The sequence below is a fragment of the Panicum virgatum genome, chromosome 9K (genome assembly GCF_016808335.1).
Source record: "Panicum virgatum strain AP13 chromosome 9K, P.virgatum_v5, whole genome shotgun sequence".
Lineage (NCBI taxonomy): Eukaryota > Viridiplantae > Streptophyta > Magnoliopsida > Poales > Poaceae > Panicum > Panicum virgatum.
This window is the reverse complement of record NC_053144.1, coordinates 59,822,761-59,846,227: the sequence shown is the minus strand read 5'-3', so window position 1 is coordinate 59,846,227 and position 23,467 is coordinate 59,822,761. Positions and strand designations below refer to the sequence as shown.

Genomic DNA, 23,467 nt, shown 5'->3' with positions numbered 1-23,467 from the left:
GCCCGAGGGAGGGGGGCGACAGGCCCCCCTGTCGCCCGCGGGGGGGGGGGGGGCGACAGGCCCCCCTGCCGCGCCCGTGGGCTGGGCCCAGTGGTCGCCCGAGGGGGGGGGGGCGACAGGCCTCCCCTTTTTTTCCCAGGGACCTCGTTGCAAATTTAAAAAAAATTACACTTAGGGCCTGTCGCCCTATGGGGGGCGACCGGGGGTATTTTTGAAATATTTCAAAACAGATATATATTTTTGGAATTTTTATTTTTTTAAAAATATAAAAAAGAAAAAAGCGCCTTATTTTGCCCCAACAGCCACGAGTTGGGCGCTGGGCTAATTTTGGCCCCCAACAGCCACGAGTTGGGCTGTCGAGGAGGATCGACTTTTTTAGCCACATCCGCACGCCCTTGCATCTGACCCGATTACCATTTACCAAATGTAACGACCTGGTTTATATAGCTAAAATCCACTTTACACGTTGAAAAGGTCTAATTAACTCTCTTACAACTTCATCATCACTTCACGTAAAAATTTGCAAACGAAGTTAACTAGTTTTTTCAAACCAGCTATTTAAGTTGGTCTAGTTTCTATAGACTAGACAATGTAGGGTGCGTTTGGTAATTCCCATATTTAAGTCAGCTTCCTCTACAACAATTATGAGAAAATTCCCTATTGACACTGCCAAATTTGATAATTTCTTTCTTATCCCTCAAAAGTTAAAAAAATCTCTATTTGACACACTTCAAACTTTCATTCCTTATATGACATTTTATCCATCTGAGGCACTAACGGTGTTAACTGGTACATGAAAAGACCATTTTGCCTATGAATCAAATTAATGTTTTGTTGTCATGAAGTTATATCTGCATAGCAGGGATATTATTTTGATATTATTTTTGTTATCACATGTTTTTTGGTAATATTTTGGTATTGTTTCAGCATTCATATATTCAGTGAGGGGGTCTGGGGTTGCGGGGGCAACGAGCATGATAGGTAAGAGAATTATAATCGGGGGCAATTCAGTCTAGTCATATTAAAACTGACAAGTTTCACTCGGATGTTAATACTTAGACTCTAATCCTCAAAACAAGGGTTAAAAAAAGAGATGTCTCAAACCACCAGACATTGGCTACTACCGTCATTGACGATGAGGAGGCGCAGATTGGAACCTGGCACGGCACCTGGGTGCGGCGCCTTGCAACCCACGAGCCACGAGAAAGGGCACTGTGGGGCCTGACGCAGCCCCAGCGACCTCTCTGCCCACTGTGAAGAGGGCGCAGCCAGCCCTGTCACAGTGGCACGACGCGATTCCTGTCGAGCGATGGGGGCAGCGAGCAGATCCAGCCCTGGAGGGCCGAGATCCGATGGAAGGGAGGCTGATTCTTGTTCCCGGCGGCCGGCGGCGGCGAGGAACGAGACTTGGACAGGATCTAGGTTTGGTGGTTAGGGGAGAAAAAGGAGAGGGGAGAAACCAGAATCCAGTGCAGCGATCGCGCGCTAGAGCGCTTGCTGGCGCGCGACGTGCCGAGTGCCGACGTTACAGCCAAAGATGCAGCTGTCTGCCAGTCCGCGCCCACGACCCACCCGCACAACGTCCCAGGTATTTTGGTTTCTCCTTTTTTTTCTTTCCTTTACATTCCGTAGAGGCAACTGTTATCATTTTTGTTACTTTTCACGTTTTTCCTTTACCTTCTATTATGTTTTTCTCTAGAGAAGTTCTCTTGACAATTATTTTATGAAAATTGAACTAAAAAAATATATCAGAGGATGTGCTTAGAAGTTGTATACTAAACTTGTATGTAAAAGATTCCGCGATAAGTCTTCTTGATAATACCTCCATAGAAGTTGTATTAAAAAATTATCACTATAAGTTTTTTAAAAATATATGCATCCAAATCTTATGTATCGTAAAAGTTGTACCAAAAAGTTATTCGTTAAAAAGTTGTTAGGAAAGAGTTATAAATGAAAGTTATATGTAGCGTAAAAATTATGATGAGAATTTATCCTCTCAAAAGTTATATGCAAAAAGTTATGTATAAAATTATATTTACAAGTTATCACTGTCTAAATATAGAAAGTTGCGGTGGAAAAAAAACTTTCCAAAAAAAGAAGGTAGCGCCTAGCGGGCTGCCGGAGATCGCGCATCGGGAGGCCTGCTGGCGCGCGCGGATTAGCTAGCCCCGGGGAGGAACAGAGGAGGCAACCGAAAAATAAAGTCTCATATCTCCAAACTTGAACTCCCCCTCCTGCTAAACAAACAAGAAAATAAAGTCACATATCTCTGAACTTCCATTCCCTTGCACCAATTAGCCCCAACCAAACGAGCCGTTATTCTGCTTTCTGCTCAAGCCTCAAAGTATATTCACTATGATGGCTTGATAATGGGTGCACCCAAAACTTGACACTGTTGAGTGCCCGAGCTGGTGCCATTCTTTCTTCGCAGCCATTACTTCGCCGGCCTCGTTGTTTAGTTCTTTACATGTAAAGTTTTTGAAGCATACGGACACATGTTCGAAGTATTAAACGTAAACTAATAACAAAATAAATTACAGATTCCGCCTATAAATTGCGAGACAAATTTATTAAGCTTAATTAATTCGTTATTAGCAAATGTTTACTGTAGCATTACATTGTCAAATAATGGTGCAATTAGGCTAAAAAAATCATATTGCAATTGATATGTGAACTGTGCAGTTAATTTTTTATTTTGTCTATAGTTAATACTCTCTATGTGTCCAAACGTTGGATGTGACATTTTGGGCCTTTTTTTTAATTTAAACAAGGCTGCGACTGCTGGCTTGGCATTGAGCTTGCGGCTTCCACCTTCCAGTCTTCCAGGAGGCACGCATATCGACCAGCTCATCGAGGGCGACAGATTGGTGGATTACTCGCAGGTGATTTGCTGGATCGTGTTGTTTAAGCTCCGCCAATTCTGTTTCCGCATGATCATTGGCTTTTTTTAAGCTCTCATCACAGCAACGCCCTGTTGTCGAATATACTTTTTTTATCTGAAACTTGTTGTCGAATACTCGAACGGAAAGGAACAAGCGAACAGCGTAAGTGGACTGTCCATTGCAGAATCGCAACTTGGGCTGGCAAGGCCAGTAACTGTTGCTTGCATCACAAAGCATTCACTCGAGATGACATGACCGGCTCAGTACCAATATTCTATAAATCAGATCGGGTGAGAGTGAGACGACGGGCTAGCTTTTACCTCGCAGGTGTCAAGCGAAAGCGGCCGGATGCCACTGGCAGTCAAAACTCAAAACCCACGCATCTATCACCGGCTCACCGCTCTCAAGATGGGCGGGGCCGGCTGAAGTTTACACGAGCTGCGGTGGACTAGGCGACTTTCCTCCCACCTTTTTCCCCCAGTGGCAGCTGGCAGGTAACTGGTAAGCATGAGCGGCGCTTTTGGTGCTTCCTCCGCGCCGTTGTCTCCGGCCTCCGGCCGACGCAGCCTCGGGACGCCACCAACTCCACGCCTCCGCCACTTTCGGTTAATTCGCTCCTACTCCTACGCGTACGGCGGGGCGTATCCTCGCCCCTCGCCCCCTGATTCGATCGGCGATGCCGTGTTTCCCTTGCCCTTTCCAACCGCGATCGCGTCCCGCGCCAGCTTCCGAACTCGGAGTCGATCTCTCGCCTTGTCGACTCGCGGCCACGACGGGCGCCGCCGACCATTTGGTTGGCAGTCGGCAGGCCAAGTCCAGCACCGCCGTCGCGTGTGTAGTGTGTTTCCCCTGGCCTGCCCGAACTGCCCCCCGCGGCCGCGTGCAGCAGTTTCCCCTCGCCTTTTTGCCCTTTTTAACGGTTGTCATTTGCCAGCCGCGCGACAACGGCAGCCCCCGCGGCAGCAGCAACCGCTACAGCAAAGCAGGGGAGGCAGAGGCCCGGGCCCCTCCCTCCCTCCTTCACCCACCCCACCACACGCGACTCTACTACCACCGCACTCGCGCCGGAGGGAACAAAACGCGGAGCGGCCGCGCAGGATCGGACGAGGCGCGGTCTACGGTTCACCACAACTGTACACCACGCCGGCGCGCTGCCCGCCTGCCCTGCTATTGTTCCTCCGTCTCCGCGCCATCGGTTCGCGGTGCGTGCGGCGCGGCGCCTGCCTGGTACAGAGCCTCGGCCGCCGACCCGCCGTCCCCGCAGCGGCCGCTTTCTAGCGGCTTCCCGTTGGCTCGCGGGCGGCCGCGGTTGTGAGCGCCCGAGCGAGTGGCAGCCCTGCTTTTTTTTTTTGGTTCTCGGGGTAGTCCTCTGCTCGCTGGTCGCGCCACCGTTGCTTTCCCCAATCCGATCCTCCGAGGTCGATTGCCGCGGATGGAGGCGCTGAAGAGGCACGCCAGCAAGCTCCGGGAGCACGTTGCCAAGCAGCAGCAGGTACGGGCTCCCCACCTCCGAATTCGAGCAATTCTGCTTCGCACCAATCACGCGCGCGTGGCTGGGACTGGGATGCGCGCCGGGATACCGAAATTTTAGCAGTCCCCGAGAGGAGGCGGCCGCGAGCCTCTAGTTGGTGTGCTTGCTCACATGGTTGATTGCTTTAGCTCAAGTAGTTAAGTTTGGGATTGGGATTTCGAGTTTCTGGATGGTGTGTGTGGGATTGGGAGAGCAGGACAGGAGCTATCGCCTATTGGAAGGAACGGAATTATTTGGTGGTGGTTGAGCGCTGGCCCGTGGCTGCTGAAGCTTATTTCACTAATTCGCATAGAACTGTAAACCATTCCCTTAGTTCCTTGTCTCCGTGGCCTCCCTGAGAGAATTATGTGTCATGATGCAGGCGGTTTTCAAGCAGTTCAGTGCGCGATATAATCAGGACCCCTCTCTTGTCGATGAAGCGGAGCTTGAGTGCCACCAGAATCTCCAGAGGCTTTACAGTACCACTAGAGCAGCTAAGGTATTAGATAACTTCTGTTTGCTTCATGCGTAACAAGGAATACTAGCCTAGCTGATTGTTTAAATGTTGTCTTGGCAAAAACTCCTGTTTCGTAGCATTTCCAGCGAAATATTGTACGAGGCGTGGAAGGTTTCATTGCCGTTAGCACCAAACAGATGGAGATTGGTGAGTTTTTGTGCTTATTTTTTTGTAGCTATATGAGTGCGTGCCTCCATCTTGGAAAATCATGATATGATGTTCCTTCTGTAGTGAAAAGACTAGCTGAGGATTGTTGCAAATATGGAGTCGACAATGAGCATTTTGGTTTTGCTCTTGCAAAGGCATCTGTGGAGTTTGGTAATTCTCATAAACAAATAGAGAAAGAGCGGGAGGATCTTCTTAAAGTTCTTGGAGAGCAGGTGATGGCAAATTTTCACTTGTTGATATAACTTTCAGGATTGTACATTCTCCTTATAGTGACGTATTATTTTATCTTAGTCACATAAGCTGCTGTACTTTTGATCTTAACTAAAGCTATTTAGCTTATTGAATTTATTTATAATTTTACAGGTTTTTGAGCCTCTCCGAGAAATGATAATGAGTGCTCCTCTTGAAGATGCTCGCTTGCTAACTTACCGTTATCAGCGGATCAGACAAGACATGGAGTCTCAGGTAACAAACTAAAGAAAATAAAGTTTCTATTCTATGGAGACTAGTGCCAGCTGCTAATTGTGAGTTCTATTCCTTAGATAGCTGATGTGATGAGAAAGCAACTTAAGTCCAAGGAAAGTAGCGGCAACACAGATAACTCTGTGAAACTGCAACATGCAGAATCAAAATTATCAGATCTTCGAACTACACTGGCAGCATTAGGAAGAGAAGCAACTGCAGCTATGGAGGCTGTAGAGGCTCAGCAACAGCAAGTTACATATGAACGTCTCCTTGCAATGGTATGCTATGGGTCACTGTTCTTTCAAAATGTTCGTATATCAAGTGAAGGTGCATGGTCCATTTTTCCGCGATTAGGAGCCTATGGTGACCATTGAATCCTCTCAGGCCTTTTCACCGCAACAACCTACACTTAGTTGCTAGACTGCTTCTTCTAAAAAAATTGCCATCCCTTTGTACTATTTTTGGCATAGCTCCGGTATATAATTCTTCTTTGCTCTGCATTTTGAGCTGAGGGTTGGAACCATCCCTAGTGTTTATCCTAGAAATATGATTAATCGATCATCCCATGTTTTGAAAGAGTAGAATTGGGACTCTTGAGTGCAAAACCCTAATACAGGGTCTTCTAATCCCCTTTGACTGTCTTCAAATGTCATAGAAGTAGTAGAATTCGCTCGTTAACAATAAATGTTTGAAACTTCTAGAATAAGTCATGAGTCCAGTACTGCCATTTTGCAACTGTGTCTGTGAACCTAAGCATACTTCTATTATTTTGACTGAACAAAGTTTATCACTCATCCACATAAAGTTTCTTAGATAAAGAATTAGATGGATTCTGACAACCCTTATTCCATTCTTTGCAGGTTGATGCTGAGAGAACGTATCATCAAAACGCTGCTGATATTCTGAATAAACTCCATGATGAGGTGCATAACTGTTACAATAAAATGTGCCCTTTTTTCACCTGGATAGCTAGTTTGCAATACCTTAAACCTGGATATGCTTAAGATCACTGTGTTTTCATTTTTCTCATATGTGCAGATGCTCCTTGCAAAGCATCATAACGAAACAATAAACCATTATGATGAACAGTCATCAGAGCCTGAATCGGAAACTGCTCCAGCACAAGTGCACTCAGATAGCACATCTGAAGATCCAGTATTAACTAAACCTAGCGAATCCACAGGGAATGGTCAGGGGGTACAATTTCTTGGGGAGGTATGATTGATTTTGGCACTGTATGTTGTGAATATCATTCTCTTGTATACATCATGCGTCACTTTTAGCAATATATTCACTCTAAACTCATCATAGTTCAGTATGCTATGTTAGAATTAGAAGTTTTACATTGTGAGGTTTATCCTATCCTTTTTTAAGATAATTAGATAATTTGGCGCACATTGGAAGCGCCACATAGTTTTATCTGTACCTCTCTGATGGTTTCTTTCCAGTTAAATTATAGATATATCTCCTACAATATAGCATTTTAATGTTTAGTTTTGTGTATACATGATATGAATCTCACTCATTCTCCAGTCACTTGCTACCATTTCTTGTTGCATGAGAGACCCTGAAATGAACCAGTTTTTACTGGATACAAGACAAGCCTGAAACTTTGTGGAGTTCTATTTCTGATCTCGACACCCAGTTTTAGTGAATAATTGATTTGATTGGTGATGGTTCAGACTGCTATATCTTCAACAAAGCTTGACACAAACAATATGTTTCATCTCAGTCCTATTTTACATCAGTGAATACTATCACCTGTGTCATGCTTATACCAATAGCTGAGGAATTCACAACTTGCCTTTTGGGCAGGTTATTCATCCATTCAATGCTCAGACTGATGGTGAGCTCAGTCTATCGGTGGGCGAATATGTTGTGGTCCGCCAGGTACATATGGTTTGCGTTATTGTTGGCAACTAAGTTTTATCAATGCCGCGGGAAACGTCATGGTTGTTATGAAGCAAGATATATTATAAATGCATAGCTCCCATAACGGCAGCATCCAACTTGTTTAGTTCGCAAAAAAATTCCTACAGTACCCGTCACATCAAATGTTCGGACACATGCATGGAGCATTAAATGTAGTTGAAAAAATAACCAATTACACAGTCTAATTGATTAGCACGAGATGAATTTTTTAAGCCTAATTAGTCCATAATTGGACATTATTTGTTAAATAACAACAAAAGTGCAGTGTCAAAATCCAAATATTTTCGCGAACTAAACAGGGCCACGTGTAGTTCTGTAACCATCGCAAGAAAACAAACAGATGGAAGACAGCTTTTAGTTGTCCTGTTCGTATATCTTTGTTAATTATCCGGGGGATAACAAGGGGACCGGAATGCTGACTAAGCACTTTGTCCTTCACAGGTGTCATCAAACGGTTGGTCGGAAGGGGAATGCAAGGGAAAGGCTGGCTGGTTCCCATCTGCCTATGTAGAGCGGAGGGACAAAGCCCCGGCAAGCAAGGTGATAGAGCCCGGACTTCTGACTACTTGATCCATCGCGTACTTATTGGTTCTGACTTGCTGTCATCGTCCTTTTTCGTCATCATTGTACATGACATGTTGGATGAGCGATTAGTGTTCCGTAGAACTTTTTACCTTCCTGTGCAGATTATTGTTCTTCTACTAGGCTTTTCCTTTGGTTGATAACTGTATGTAAAGTGTAGTTTTGGGCCCTAGGATTTCCTTTTGGTATATGGCCATGTACAGAACTATTGGTGATGAGAAGCTGTCAACTTGCCCTTTCTATTCGGACATCATGCTTCCTGCTAAATTTATGCTAATGATTCCATAACAGTGAGACTGGTACTGTCTGCCGGTGGTTATGATATGAAACACTGTGCATGTAGAAGCATCGTATGGTGAAGTTCTCTTCAGAAAAAAATTGTGAAGGCAAGTATTGCCGGTCAGAAACTAAGCCTGCTCTTCTCTATGGAACTCGCTGGCTACTAACCTTCTGTAACTTGCTATAGATACAAATTGATTGCCGTCGTTGTCCGCAACGAGAATAGAATAGGCAAAAGACGCAACTGAAGCGCCCTGTACATCTGACTGGGCAAGAGGAGCTCGTTGATTGGATGCTTCCACCCAACTTTATCGGAAGTCTGAAGTCTTGACCTCAACTGGCACAGAACCCCTGCTTTCCCCCTCATTATTCACCGCCCACAAGCCGCTGCTTTGCCCGACTCCGCAGGTGCTGAATTTATTGAGCCAAACCCTCACATCTCTTCTGCTGCTGGCCTGGTTCGGCCGCAGACGAGGCCGGCCACGGTTGTTTTCCGCCGCGACACGCACATGGAGCCCGGAAAGCTTCACGGCTCCAGCCCCCCTCGCGGATGCGGCGGCGAGGCGAGGCGGCGGAGGCGAGAGCAGAGAGACGGATGCACGATGCATCACGCGTCAGGGCAGGCAGGCCGGGGCATCGTCATTGCGCAAGTGGGGCGCTGTGGTGTGGTGTCCACGGATTGAAGGCTTCGCGTAGTTGCATTCCAGCGGTTCCCCACTCACCAGTCCGAGGCCGTTGGGGCCTCGCGCAGTTATGATGGCCGCGTGACCCGGCGCCGTTGTTCGTTTCGATCGAAAAGCACAGCCAGGAAGTCATGGATGCTGGAGACCTGCCAGTGATCCATTCGGCCTTGTCTGATGATCTGATCTAGACGGTGTTGGATGGTAGCGACGTGTTCCTCTCCTCTCGCTAAGCATTGGCTGGCTCACGTTCATCAATGCCACTGTGCCAGAGAATGGGGATTAGTTTGACTATCTCTTTGTGCTTAAGGCCTTTGTTTAGTTGCCTTCAAAATTCCAAAATTTTACAAGATTCCCCTATCACATCGAATATTTCAACGCATGCATGAAGTATTAAATGTAGCTAAACAAAATAACTAATTATACAGTTTGTCTATAATTTGCGAGACGAATCTTTTGAGTCTGATTAACCCATGACATGATAATAATTATCAAATACAAACGAGAGTGCTACAATATTTTACACCCAAAAGTTTACGTATCTAAACAAGACCTAAGTTTTCCTGACTCCGTGGCATGGATCTAACATCAAAATGCATCTACCATTACTATTTGCTAATAATGATCCATTTTGATGTAATGTTTTTTTTGAACTCATTTAGATGCAATCACCCCGTTCGGCAGGCTGGAGCTGGAGGCTGGAGCTGGAGTTGTGTGAGAGAAAAACAATATTGCCTGACTGGTGGCTGGAGGCTGGAGCTGGAATTGTGTGAGAGGAAAATACTGTAGAGGCTGGAGGCTGTCCACCAGCCGAACGGGGTGAATGTTAGATGCGTCTTGGAGTGACTACCTACTAATCAGCTGAAGCAGCAGTTTGCCGGCGGAAATCTGGGCCCTGTTTGGTTTATAGCAGCATGAGTAGCACACAAATTTTGACTAATAATTAGAGGTACTAAATAAAGGCAATTTGCAAAACTAACTCTATAACCCTGCACTACTTCGCGAGACGAACCCAATGAGACCTTTGACGCACAATTAAAGGATGGTACTGTAGCATCACTGTAGCCAATCATCGATTAATTACTATCATTAGATTCTTCGTGAAAAGGTTTTGCAAATAAACTTCATTTAATACTCTATGCATTAAAGATTTTTTTTCGGAAATTGCGCGTGCTACCGTGCTATTGAAACCAAACAGGGCCCTGGCTGCTGGCTTGGCAGATGCAGAGGGTCACGTCGAGAGGATAGGACACCGGGTATGAGACAGCACAGCTCAGCTAGCAGCCTCTGGGTCGCCTCGTCGATCAGGGGTTCGGCCCCACACAGCAGTCCCCTCCTTCCGCTAGGTCTTGTTCGGTCGATCCCTCCACAAGCGGATTGAAAGGGATTGGAAGAAGTCGAGAGAGATTTTAACTTGTTAGGAATTTAATCCCTCCCAACCCTTTATAATCCCGTTCGATTTTCTTACAACCGAATAAGGCTTTAGGAGTACGTACTAGTATCTCTAGCCGTAGGACTGCCTTCAAGGGTTTTTTTTCCCCAAAGGGACGCCTTCAAGCCTTCAATAGAATCTCGGTAACAAAATTTCAATCAACTAGAGAACTATTTAATATCTGTGACTTAAACCGCTATTTTTAGTTATAATGTATTAATAAAATATAAGAAGTTCTGATATTGACACTAGTAATGTTTCTAATGAATTGGGACAACCAATACATCAAACCTTGCACGATCTAAGAATTGCAAGCACTTGCACCCAAGTTCACTGAATCACCAAACACTTTGAAAAGAACAAAATCCAAAATTATGTAAAGGTTTTAATATCATTCAACTTTTTCCATTAAAGCAATAGTATTTTAGGGTTTTGAACATTTGCGGTCCTATGTGAAGAAGTTGGTTTCCAACTTCTTCAATGAGGTTAAGGTCCAAGTTCAAATATGGTTCAGTTTTTTTGAGTTGCCATGGGACCACCTTTCATTTTACAATTTTACATGCGCATCAGTGATGGACTAATGGACTGTCATGATCATAATATGGAGAGTAGTGCAGTACAAGATTGGATAGGGATATACTCTAATGTGACGTGCAGGTGCTATTTAAGCTTATGCACAAGTGAAAGTTGGATTAGAGCATCACACCAATCTTAATCTGGTTTAGCGCATGAGACGAATTTTTTTTCTCACATTACACCCAAAAAAAGAGACGAGCATATGCAATAGCGGTAGAGGACGCATGAGAATAAAACAGGAAAAGTAGGGACAAATCTTCCCTGACTTTGGCTCCGGTCACTGAACACGTGAGCCTAGCCCCACACTTTAGTGATCTAAACGTAAACGTAGAGCGACCAAAGTCAGAGGAACCGTTTCCGAAGAGTAGACGGTGGTAAGAAAGGAGACGTTTCCACACTTGAAAAACAAAAAGGATATCAACAGATATAAATCCATCGAGAAGAATACATTCAATCTGTACATTAGCACATATATCCAAGAGATGTAAATCAAGTAGCCTTTTCAGCTACAATCAAATAAACCTTAAAAGCGTAGGATTTTATGAGAGCGTGCTTGCCCACGTGGTTCGTCAAGAGAAAATTTATATGCGTGCCAGTAAGTTACATCTAATCTGTATGCATATAGGGCATGCACCACCACCCATCACAAGCTAGGAACGCTCCCTCTCTTTCACGGGAGGAATCTCTCGCTTTCTCGCCCCCAAACGACATGTCATTCTCAGTCCGCATGCCATCCACGTACATGCGCCCCTGATTGCCCAATCGATTTTAGCGACGAGCCGAAAATCGGGGGAGAAGAAAAGGCAGGCTGGGGGAGAAGAAAAAAGGCAGGGAAAGCGGCGCGACGGGCAAAAATCGGGGGATGATTAGCTGTGCGTCCCGTGTCCCGTTCCTCCGTCGCCCACCACCGCACGCGGACAAAACCGCTCGCCTCACGCGGGCACGCCCCGGCCTCGCCTCACTCCCACCACCCCCTTCTCCTCGCCCGCCCCCGCTCGCTCGCTCGCTCACCCACCCAGGTCCAGTTCCCAGTAGTACACTGCTTGCTCTGCGCCACGGCACGGCAGCGGCCTACTAATCCCTCCAGCCCTCTCGCCGCCCTCCCTTCCTCCCTCCGTCGCTGCCCGCTTGCCGCCGCGGCAGCGCGCCCGGGCCCCGTCCCCAGATCGCCGCGGCGCTCCCCGCCGGCGTCGGCGCGCCGCAGGTACGCCGTTCTCGCGCCGGATCTGCCGCTGTTCCCGCTGATTCCCGCTGGGTCTGGTGCCTGGCCGTAGTAAAATGTTGACGCGTTAGGCAGGCTGCCGCCGTCCCCCAGATTGCTGCGCTCGGCGCGCGTGTCGGTAGTGCCGCGTGTAGATGGACTGTGCCTGAAGCCTCGAACGGGCTCTGGCTCAGGATGCATGCGCGCGTTTGGTGGTGCCGACTGGTGAGCCGGACCTTTTTTCCTGTCGTTTTGGAAGGTTCTGAAGGAGGCATTGAATTGCTGGGAGCTGGAACTGAGTGGCTGTGGATTCAAGCCGGGGGTGACAGGGCGCGTTAGCACCACGTTTTGTCTGTTTGAACTGGACGATTTCTGCTTCTCCCCAGTTGTCATCCCTTTTAAAGGCTTTTGTCGCTGAAACAATTACGCAGATGCCAGTTAGGAAGGTTTGCATCACAAAATTGCCTTTAATTCCCCTTGTCTGCGTTGACATGTACAGCATTTGATCCAGTGTGTTTTTGATGCGGTGATGCCATGGTTGTTTATTGGTTGAGGCGTTTCTGATTATGGCTTTGTCTAGTTAATTTAATTCATATGATTCTTCGCATTCCAGGTCGGAAATCTATTTGGCCACGCTGGTAGTGGCCGCGTGTTAAGTCCATTTCTGGTTTGGAAGAGACACACAAGCCAATATGCTTCAATGACATCTGGAAACTGGAATAGTATGTGCTGATTTTATATGCTTCATCAGCTGATTATCAATGGGCGCTTTCCTAAGGAAACAGCCCAGCTACCTCTTCATTTTGATAATTCTGCACCTTGTTGCTCATGAGGCAAGAACACTAAATTCGGATGGTATGTGATGGTTATTTGCTGAGCATCCCCCCCTTCTTTTTTTTCCACAATGCCAACACTCAATGTTCTCATACAGGCGAAGCACTTCTTGCCTTCAAGAAGGCAGTTACAAATTCAGATGGCGTCTTTCTAAATTGGCACGAGCAAGATGCAGACCCCTGCAACTGGAAGGGTGTTAATTGTGATAGTCATAGCAAGAGAGTGATTAATCTGTAAGAATCAAATAACTGTTTTTTACTTAACTCAGTTGTGAACTGCTCAATATTTCATCTAGCTATTCACTGTTTTGCATCAGTAATTTGTTTTTTTATAGGATAGCATTTTTCTAACATTAGAGAATGAAATTTTAATACATTGAATTAAACTAGCATAAATATCTGACTATTCCTTCATTCAGGATTCTTGCATATCACAGATTAGTTGGGCCAATACCTCCAGAAATTGGAAGGTTAAATCAGTTGCAAGCTTTGTAAGTTTGTTCCTAAAGCTGGCATTTTGTGACCTTTTAATGTTGGTTTATATAATTTGGCGATACATCTAAATGGTTTTTTGTTCTTGTATAGATCACTGCAGGGGAACAGTTTGTATGGTTCACTCCCTCCTGAATTGGGAAACTGTACCAAGCTGCAGCAATTGTAAGTTTTCTAATTATTACTAGTCTGCATTGTTCAGGGCATCAATGATTGATAATTTATAAATTAGTGCATGAATCATGCTAAATCAGATCACTTAATCGTATGCTCCTTATGCATTCCAGGCTTTACTGTGCAATAATGGCATTTGTTCTTCTTATTTGCGATGACTTGCAGGTATCTACAAGGAAATTACTTAAGTGGATACATCCCTTCAGAATTTGGCGATCTGGTGGAACTTGAGGCATTGTAAGTTGAGAATGACATTTCTAAATTTCAATGGACTATTAACTAATTTTTAAAGTATCGGTGTTGGTCTGTTATTATTCACTCCATAGCTCTCTCCCTCCCTCCCACCCTCCCTCCCTCCCTCCCTCCCTCTCTTCCCCAAATAGATTAATAATTCAGAGTAATTTTTTTTCCTGCTCCAGGGACTTATCCAGTAATATGTTGAGTGGATCTATTCCACATTCTATTGATAAGCTGTCCAAACTTACATCATTGTAAGTTTTTTTTTCTTGTTCATAATGGTCGTGACAAATTAATGGTTATAAATAATTTATGGAAAAAATGTTACTTTTGCAACCTTGTGCAGCAATGTTTCCATGAACTTCCTAACAGGAGAAATACCATCTTCTGGTTCACTTGTCAATTTCAATGAGACATCGTGAGTTATTTTTCCCTGTTTTATTCAGGATCGTGTCTATCTTATTCACAATCCTCTCCATACTCCAATGTGTAGCAATTACATTCTGATTTTCTTGGATCCCAACTGAATTTGGTTTTGATAATGTAGCTTCGTTGGGAACCTTGGTTTATGTGGGAAGCAGATTAACTCAGCGTGCAAAGATGCACCTCAATCACCATCAAATGCTCCTCAGTCACCTTCAGGTACTAGATGTATTTTTTTAACATCATTCTTACAGCTGTGTTCAGGATCATATTATGTCTATTTATTTATTGATATCAGTGTGGTACTGTGGTGTGTTTATGCTCCAGTAGGTTACATGCTCCTGGTAGTTTCGAGTTTTGTAAATTGATATGTTTGACTCTTCTCTTTTTTTAGGTTAACAGATGGACCAACAGGCTACAACTTTTTATCTTAGTATGTTAAGAACCATGTGCCCAACTGTGGTCCAATATTCCTCTTGGGAAATTTAAGGCTCTAAAATACACACTTTTAAGTCTTATAAACTCTGATAGGGTCCAATATACCACTTGGGGAATTAAAAACTTTCTAATACAGCACTTTTATGTGTTAATCTATGACAGCTGATACTCTTCTTTGCCTCATACTCTTTGATAGCATTTGCTTGCATGCTATCAAAGATGAACCTCGTATAGAATACCGAAACGGTAACAAGGAAGAATACATGTCAATATGAAAAATTATGGTGAAGCTGAAACCAAGTCCTTGAGCTTTTGACGTATATTTTATCTTATACAAAAATATGGTGATAACAAACAACCTACCCTCTAATCCCCTTGTGCGCATCTTTCTACAAATGAAACCATGCTTTGGGCGAGAATTGAGAATATTATTACTGTTTGCTTTGGTTGATTTGCTCTTAGCCACACATTGGCCTTAAGAATCCTCCCACTTATTATCTAAAGGGGGATACAAATCTGCATGCTAATGTGATTGGAATAGGAGCCATTCTAGCCTCAACTCTTTCAAGTCCTAAAGGAATTTGAACAGGTGCCTTTCCTGCTGAAGGAACCTTCTTGCACAAAGTAGTTTATCCATGTGAGGCCTTCAGTAGTTGCAATTCAAGATCTAAAATACTTTACCTTTTGTGTCCAACAATTTCTTAACTTCTTCCCCTTTGAACTCTTGTTTCTGACATTCCTTATGTATTTTGGTGTTATACAACAGATGACGCGTTTAATAAAAAGAATGGGAAGAATTCTACCAGACTTGTTATTAGTGCAGTAGCAACAGTTGGAGCTCTCCTATTGGTGGCTTTAATGTGTTTCTGGGGTTGCTTTCTTTACAAGAATTTTGGAAAGAAAGATATGCGTGGTTTCAGGGTTGAGCTTTGTGGAGGTAATAACTATTTCATGGAATATCCTCTGCAAGCACTTTTTCTTTTTTTTTTGGGAATTGTCTTATGAATTATGATATTGCTTGATTTTTCAGGCTCTTCTGTTGTGATGTTCCATGGGGACCTTCCATACTCCTCAAAAGACATCCTCAAGAAACTAGAGACTATGGATGAGGAAAATATCATTGGAGCAGGGGGCTTTGGAACTGTTTATAAACTTGCGATGGATGATGGGAATGTCTTTGCATTGAAAAGAATAGTGAAAACAAATGAAGGGCTAGATCGCTTCTTTGATAGAGAACTTGAAATATTGGGAAGTGTTAAACATCGTTATCTGGTCAACCTTCGTGGTTACTGCAACTCTCCTTCATCCAAACTTTTGATATATGACTATCTTCAAGGTGGAAGCTTGGATGAAGTGTTGCACGGTAAATTGCTATCTTTGTTTGTCATCTCCCTTGGTTGGATTAATTTCATGGTTAGTTGTATTTAATTCAACACATTATCAAGGTTGCGAACAGTCCGTTTACCAAAATGACAAACTAAGCATGCCTTTGCTCAAAGTGATCAACAATTTTGTGCTTTTGAAGTTTTTGAACACACTAGTTCTAGAAATTTAGTCAACATGATATTGAAATCTGGACATCCTGAGTCCAGGATCTGTACCTGTAAGAAAAACCATGACTGTAAGAGCTGCATTAACCAGATATTCCAGTTGTGGAGACCTAGAAAATCCTACTAGTAGACCTGAATTACAGCTAGAATATGAGGGAAGTCATGTACATCAGTTCATTATTGTATTAGTGCGATGTCAATCTCTGATTGACTAAGCTTTCTCGTTTAGATGGTTAGTGTCATTTCCTTACATTGTTTCTGTCCAAAAATCTTTGCAGAAAAGTCTGAACAGTTGGACTGGGATGCACGTATTAACATAATACTAGGAGCTGCAAAAGGCTTGTCATATTTGCATCATGACTGTTCACCTCGAATAATACATCGTGATATTAAGTCGAGCAACATCTTACTTGACGGCAATTTTGAGGCCCGTGTATCCGACTTTGGACTTGCAAAACTATTAGAGGATGAAGAATCACATATTACTACAATAGTTGCAGGAACATTTGGTTACCTTGCACCAGGTATGTGGAAGTTGTTCGATTGCATCCTATGAGAAAGATAACTACTCGTGCCACTTCGGACTTTATTTATTGTTGAAAAATGTCGCCCTTAATGCTCTGAGCTAATATTGACTAAGTTCACAGAGTATATGCAAAGTGGCAGAGCCACTGAGAAGACTGATGTCTACAGCTTTGGGGTTCTGGTACTTGAAATACTGAGTGGAAAGCGGCCTACTGATGCATCATTCATTGAGAAGGGATTGAACATTGTTGGATGGGTATGACCTATTATGGCCTTTTCTTTCATATGCAGAACCTCATAGATTCCATTATTTTTCTGTTTAACTCGAATACTTTCCATCTGACCATATATTACCCATTTAGTATTCCTGAAATTATCTTCTTATATCCTTTGGCAGTTGAATTTTCTGGCTGGTGAGAATCGGGAGAGGGAAATTGTCGATCCCAACTGTGAAGGTGTGCAGATTGAGACCTTAGATGCTCTGCTTTCTCTAGCCAAGCAATGTGTAAGCTCTTTGCCAGAGGAGCGGCCGACAATGCACAGGGTGGTACAGATGCTGGAGTCGGATGTAATTACACCATGCCCTAGCGATTTCTACGATTCAGAGTAGTCTCCTGGACAAGCCACACTGCTCCCAATTTCCCGAGGCGCATTCCTTTATTCTTTGCAGATATTTTGTAAATGCATTGCCGAGGTGTTTGGTCTCCAATGGGCTGGTTCCACGAGTGACATTTTTGCGTCTGTATACCTATGTATGTTGATTTAATAAGAGAACTTACCAGTAGACTGATGTGTGTTTAGCCATTAGATGGTAGCGGACTGGACTGCTCATGGTTGCAAATATCTCCACAACTGTGGGAATCGAGCACGACCAGCATTTTTTGTAGAGATCCCATGTGTGGAATACTTCTAGATTCGCTACAGAGGTCTGAATTTGTAAGGAGCAGAGAGAGCTAACCTGCCGTGATGGTGATCGGCAGGCACAAGTTAACCTTACGAGTAAGGAAGGGAAGCTGCGGAATTAGCAACTCACGTACTAAAAATTTATTGAAATTGGGTTTAGTGCAAACTCGACCCTGGTCCACAAATTACAAGACTTCGACTTCGGTGAAGTCCAAACACTGCAGCCACGGCTCACGTTTTCAATTGTTCAAGCCACACCTGAAGCTTCACTCGGACTCAGACGGTAGCATTTTAATTTGGACTCGTGATGGGAAGAACAGACGCCACACCACACTACTCAAGTGACAGACTACGCAGGCACGATGATGTCTAGCCGGAGATCTGGATGGATTTGACGTCAGGTTTCTTGACCTCCTCCTTGGGCACGGTGACGGTGAGCACGCCGTTCTCCATGGACGCGCTGATCTGCTCCGTCTTGGCATTCTCCGGCAGCATGAACCTGCGCAGGAACTTGCCGCTGCTGCGCTCGATGCGGTGCCACTTGTCATTCTTCTCCTCCTGCTCCTTGCTCGGCTCGCCGCTGATCTGGAGCATGTTGCCGTCCTCGACCTCAACCTTCACATCCTCCTTCTTCAGCCCCGGGACATCGGCCTTGAACACGTGCGCCTCCGGGGTCTCCTTCCAGTCGATGCGGGTGCCGGCGAAGGTGACCGTCTCCGAGTTGTTGCCTGCCAACGAGGGAAAGAGGCTGCTGATGTTGCTGCCGGAGGCGAAGGGAGTAGAAGGGGTCCGAGAGGTCGAGGGAGAAGGGGTCGAACGCGTTGCTGCGGCGGATCAGCGACATTGTTGATCGGTGGGTGGTTGCTTGGTGTTTTGAGTGATTGACGCGGGAGGCTGGAGTCTGGGATTGCAGTCGCTTCGATGATTCAGGCCGTGTTTGGATCGGTCTTGGAAATTTTATGAACAGTGTGCGCACGTTTTCCGATAGAAGAATCTCGCATGCATAGAGTACTAAATGAAGTCTATTTGTGAAATCTTTTTAGGGATGTGTGTAACTTTTCGCGACGAATCTAATGACGGTAATTAATTTATGATTGGCTACAGTGATACTAATCACACGGTCAAAGACCTCGTTAGATTATTCAGGATTCCTAGCGCAGGGTTCTGAAGTTGGTTTTATGAATTGACTTTTGACACCTTAATTAGCAATCAAAATTGATAAAATCTCTAATCTAGACTTTTCTAGTCCAAACCAAACATGACCTCAGGCTTGTGTGTGTTTCTCGGTTGCTCTGAGTTCTGACAAGCGTCTGACGCGGAGACGGTTCGATTTATAGCAGGCGACGGGAGGGCTTGGCTGTGGGCTTCGTGAAATATCTCGTGTAGTGCTGCATGGGCTAGAAGCTACTAGATCTTGTATTTGGGCCAAAATTCATACAGTCTGTAGCCTACTAGAATGATCTGGACCTTCTTCATTCGACTCGGGCGTACGATGGGTTCTCTGATCGTACAACCTTCTTCATTTCTGGCCCAACCCAAATCCAGCGGCAACCAGCAGCTTCGCGTGCGAGCCAGAACAATCCAGAAGCCCACCGCAGCCTAAGTCCCGTCGGTTGTCGGGGCGCTATAAATTCACGTCGGCCCGCCGCATCGGAGCCAGCGAGCCCAGCAAACAAACTCCGAAGCGACTGACGATCAGAGGCGTCTTTCAGAGCGCAGCAGTTCGCCGACAAATCCCCACTCCGACCTTCAATCCCGATCATCATTCAACGACAATGTCGCTGATGCGCCGCAGCAACGTGTTCGACCCCTTCTCCCTCGACCTCTGGGACCCCTTCCAGGGCTTCCCCTTCGGCTCCGGCAGCGGCAGCCTCCTCCCGCGCATCTCCTCCGACTCCGACGCCGCGTTCGCTGGTGCGCGCATCGACTGGAAGGAGACCCCCGAGGCCCACGTGTTCAAGGCTGACGTGCCGGGGCTGAAGAAGGAGGAGGTGAATGTGGAGGTCGAGGACGGCAACGTGCTCCAGATCAGCGGCGAGCGGAGCAAGGAGCAGGAGGAGAAGAACGACAGGTGGCACAGGGTGGAACGCAGCAGCGGCAAGTTCCTACGCAGGTTTAGGCTGCCGGAGAACGCCAAGACGGAGCAGATCAAGGCCTCCATGGAGAACGGTGTGCTCACCGTCACCGTGCCCAAGGAGGAGGTCAAGAAGCCCGAGGTCAAGCCCGTCCAGATTACCGGCTAAAAACGAACGCGTCATGGGGATTCAGAGGAAGATCCGATTACCTGTGCAGACTACCGTCCGTCGTGTGTCTGTCGTTTTGAAGTTTCAGGGTGTGTAGTCTGGTTCTGCAAATCTATTTCGCCAAGAGTTCCTAGACCTCGTTCGTGGCTGGCTAGCTGCTGGTGGCTGGGCTGATCTGGCGTAAGAGGAAAACACTGCTGGTTGGCTGGCTGGCTGGTGGTTGGGCTGAATTAGCGTGAGAGAAAAACACTATTGCTAGTGTCTCGGCGTGCCACTCTCCATTGATGCTATCGAGACGTCTTGTGGCTCTGAGGTCTGTGTCCATGGTGTCGTGAGTCCTGTGCTTATTACTGAGCGCTCATAATCATAAAGTGTGTAATACAAGTGTTGGTTTTCTTTTAAAATATGTTTCGAATTAACAGTGTTTCGCCTATAAACTACTCATGCAGAACCAATGAACGAACCACGCAACAGAAAGCCCCATGTCAGAGAGGTACCTCACACTGACGCCCAGATAAGAAAGTTAATAAGCAGATGAGTTGTGAAATTGTTTAAACCTTGAAAAGGTTGATTAAGCTGTGATGCAGCCACGATATTTTGGTGATGAAGCACTCTGAGCCTGTTGGAAAAATCTCTCAATACAATTCTTGCACCAAAAGGTGCGCTCCCAGCATGGCCACGTCGAGAGCAGTTCCCGGCCGTCGGATCAGCAAGACGGAGGGGTTGGATCGTCCAAGCCTCGATCATTTTGCAAAAAAGTCCTCAAGTTTTAGTAAAATAAACCCGCAGTCCATTGAACTTCGCATATTTTTCATAAAATTCCTCAAGCTTAATTGAAATCAACCCGCCGTCCCGCTGCCTCGCAAGGCCGCCGTCGTGCCCTCCGCCGGCCGCTCCGCCCGCCGGCGTGCACCCCTCGCCTCCCTCGATCTCTGCCCCGCCGCTCAGGGTTTCGACTGGCCACGACGTCCCGGCACCTCGCGAACCCGCCGTCGCGCCCTCCGCCTGCCGCTCCCGGCTCACCAAACGGCCCGCTGGCTCCCTCTGCTCCTCTTCCGCGCGGCGCACCCCAGCTCGCAGAGGCTGTCACGGGGGCCTGCGCGGGCAGCCAGACGATGGCCCCAGGCCCGCGCGCGGCTAGGCTGAGTCCACGGCGCGGCGGCTCCCGCGAACCGGCGGAGCCCTCCGCCTGCCGCTCTGCCCGCCGTCCTCCGCCCTTCGCCTCCCTCCTCGAGCTCCAACCCGCCGCTCAGGCGTTCAGCTGGCCGCGACGTTCCGGCACCTCGCTAGCCCACCATCGCGCCCTCGATTCTGAACAAACGGCCGGACAAAAGCTAGCGATTTCCTGAAGCTTCCTGAACGCACGCCGTACTACACGAGCAGGGTAACTCGAGACTTTTTCCCTTCTGCAGCAATAGAAATTCTTCCTCCCGCAGCGCTCGCAGCTTCCTATCGTTGCACATGCAGACAAGCAAAAATAGTCTCCCTTCCCATTGGGAAACCTGGATCCAATCCAATCTGCCAGGTCAACAAAAAAAAAATCCTTGAGCGCACACCTCGATCTGATCCGCAGGTACAAAGGCGCCAACATACAAGAAGCAACAGCAAGATACTTGCAGATTAGAGTCAAAATACTGGTTAATTTGATGAGGTATGCTTCTGTTTCTCCAAATGATAAGGTGCTTTGTGCTTCTGGCATGTTCGTAAGATCTGTCCTATATTTCTTTTTAAGATTGCACAGCACAAGTCGGATTATTTATTAGAGAGGACCTCCTGTCTTTCATCCTTGATAATTCACAGCAAGCAGTATTATAGATTATGACTTGCCTTCATCATTTATTCATTTTGATCTAATCAATTGATTTTTGGATCATCATTGGGTTGAGAGCTCCATTGTGTTGCCTGTGTCTGGTCATTTAGGCTTCAGTGCCACTGGGTAGAATAATAATACTAACACATTTAGCCTTTTGATGTTTCTTTGCTGTATGTAGTCCATCTGAACGTATAAACCATGAGATTGATAAGTGTAGCTATTTGATGATGGTAATCTCTCTTTTTTTAATCTCTTATGGTATTAGTATGATTAGCCTTCCTATCTGATTGTAGTAGCTGATTATTAGTTCTGTAAATTAAACAGTTCGCTAATTCAGAGACACGTTGGATTTAAGATATTGCCCTGGTGCATGGCAGTGAGAATGTGAGATAAGATCAACTAATCTGTTGTTCATTTCTGTTGGCTTATTTTCAGATGGATGATGCTGTATCTGCTTATACTATGAATACGTCAGCTCTGTTCATGCCTCCATCGGATTCGCGGGAATTAGACAAATTTAGAAGTTTTTTTTTAATTTTTTGCAATCTGTTCAATGTTTGTAGGAGAATATGCTTGGGGAAGATAAATTTCATATAACTACAGAAAAATGTATGTTGCATTTTTTGGATTCAGTCCAATGCTTATAAGATCAAAGGATATGCATGGGACATAACTTCAGATAGCTCATTTTGTGGGCAATTAGTTCAATGCCTGTAAGAGCATATGCTTGGGGCATAATTTGATATAGCTACCGAAAAATCCATGCTACTGTTTTTGGATTCAGTTCTGAATATCTGATTGTCCTATCATGTATGCATTTAGGTGTCCCTAAGCTTTGGTCTTCGTGAATTGCATTTGAGGTACACATGTGAAACAGAGCTCCCTGTTAACCAAACTTGGGTGCTTGCCTATAGTTGGAATCAATGAGCATATACTCAAAAGTTATCTCTTTTGCTACTATTCAAAAAAGTTTCACAATAAGCTGCTTCACAAGTCCACAATTGCTTAAAGCAGAACATGATCTAATATCTGATGTCAGGGTAGTGATCCGATGGAATTGATGCATTCAGTGAACCAAAGCGATCCAGTGCCGACAGGGTTGAAGTGACCTTCCTTTGTAATATTGTGAAAATCTATAATTGGAAAGATAAAATAGTTTATTTTCAAAAGCTCTTTCTAATATTGTAAATTCTTCTCTCCTTTTTAGATGCTTATCTAATTCTTTGCTAGGTAAAGACAACATTCACAATTTCTCAGATTGAGGAGCTTTGCTTAAATCATGCCCAATATATACTGAGTGAATTTGGAAAATTGATGTGTTCCATATCTAAACTAAAAGCCTCTCAAAGCATTGTCTCATTATCAAATGCCAAAGAGAGAGGCCACTGCATGTTCCTTCTTTAACCAGTGATTGTGATACTTGCTTTTCTTACAATTCCTGTAGGTTGATTGTTTAGGTAGTGAACAGGAATATTCACCACATTTTACCCAGTACTACATATTTTTCCTATCAATATTATTTTTCATTTATGCTAACAACAAACGGTGTCCTAACTTATTTTCCAAAATAATATATTATTTAAATAATAGTGTCATGATAATAGAGTGTCCA

General features: G+C 45.2%; 3 protein-coding genes, 1 long non-coding RNA gene and 1 pseudogene across 6 annotated transcripts; 4 read left to right on the top strand and 1 right to left on the bottom strand.

The window, feature by feature from the left end:
* The first annotated feature begins 3,939 nt into the window (after positions 1-3,939).
* On the top strand, positions 3,940-8,309 carry LOC120652900 (SH3 domain-containing protein 2-like). The gene is made up of 10 exons (XM_039930839.1): positions 3,940-4,374; positions 4,775-4,891; positions 4,987-5,056; positions 5,141-5,289; positions 5,441-5,542; positions 5,620-5,820; positions 6,403-6,465; positions 6,581-6,757; positions 7,358-7,432; positions 7,916-8,309. The coding sequence occupies exons 1-10, from the start codon at positions 4,315-4,317 to the stop codon at positions 8,042-8,044; spliced, it is 1,143 nt and encodes a 380-aa protein (XP_039786773.1). The 5' UTR covers positions 3,940-4,314; the 3' UTR covers positions 8,045-8,309.
* A 3,663-nt stretch (positions 8,310-11,972) lies between these two features.
* On the top strand, positions 11,973-17,784 carry LOC120652898 (LRR receptor-like serine/threonine-protein kinase FEI 1). 2 transcript variants are annotated; one of them, XM_039930836.1, is made up of 14 exons: positions 11,973-12,227; positions 12,838-13,079; positions 13,156-13,291; positions 13,477-13,548; positions 13,643-13,714; positions 13,889-13,960; positions 14,143-14,214; positions 14,307-14,378; positions 14,508-14,602; positions 15,588-15,758; positions 15,852-16,184; positions 16,650-16,895; positions 17,019-17,152; positions 17,294-17,784. In XM_039930836.1, the coding sequence occupies exons 2-14, from the start codon at positions 12,986-12,988 to the stop codon at positions 17,504-17,506; spliced, it is 1,782 nt and encodes a 593-aa protein (XP_039786770.1). In that variant the 5' UTR covers positions 11,973-12,227; positions 12,838-12,985; the 3' UTR covers positions 17,507-17,784. The 2 variants fall into 2 exon arrangements, with proteins under 2 accessions (XP_039786770.1, XP_039786772.1); XM_039930838.1 differs by lacking the exon at positions 11,973-12,227 and adding an exon at positions 12,474-12,670 and having other exon boundaries at positions 17,294-17,682.
* Positions 17,785-17,966: 182 nt separating this feature from the next.
* Positions 17,967-18,812, bottom strand: LOC120652899 (annotated as a pseudogene).
* Positions 18,813-19,464: 652 nt separating this feature from the next.
* Positions 19,465-20,149, top strand: LOC120652897 (17.4 kDa class I heat shock protein). The gene has a single exon (XM_039930835.1). The coding sequence runs from the start codon at positions 19,575-19,577 to the stop codon at positions 20,040-20,042; it is 468 nt and encodes a 155-aa protein (XP_039786769.1). The 5' UTR covers positions 19,465-19,574; the 3' UTR covers positions 20,043-20,149.
* Positions 20,150-20,900: 751 nt separating this feature from the next.
* On the top strand, positions 20,901-22,646 carry LOC120652896. Of its 2 annotated transcripts, none has more exons than XR_005666671.1 (2): positions 20,901-21,693; positions 22,291-22,646. It is a non-coding gene; the product is annotated as an uncharacterized LOC120652896 (long non-coding RNA). The 2 variants fall into 2 exon arrangements; XR_005666670.1 differs by having other exon boundaries at positions 20,901-22,085.
* The last annotated feature ends 821 nt before the right edge of the window (positions 22,647-23,467 follow it).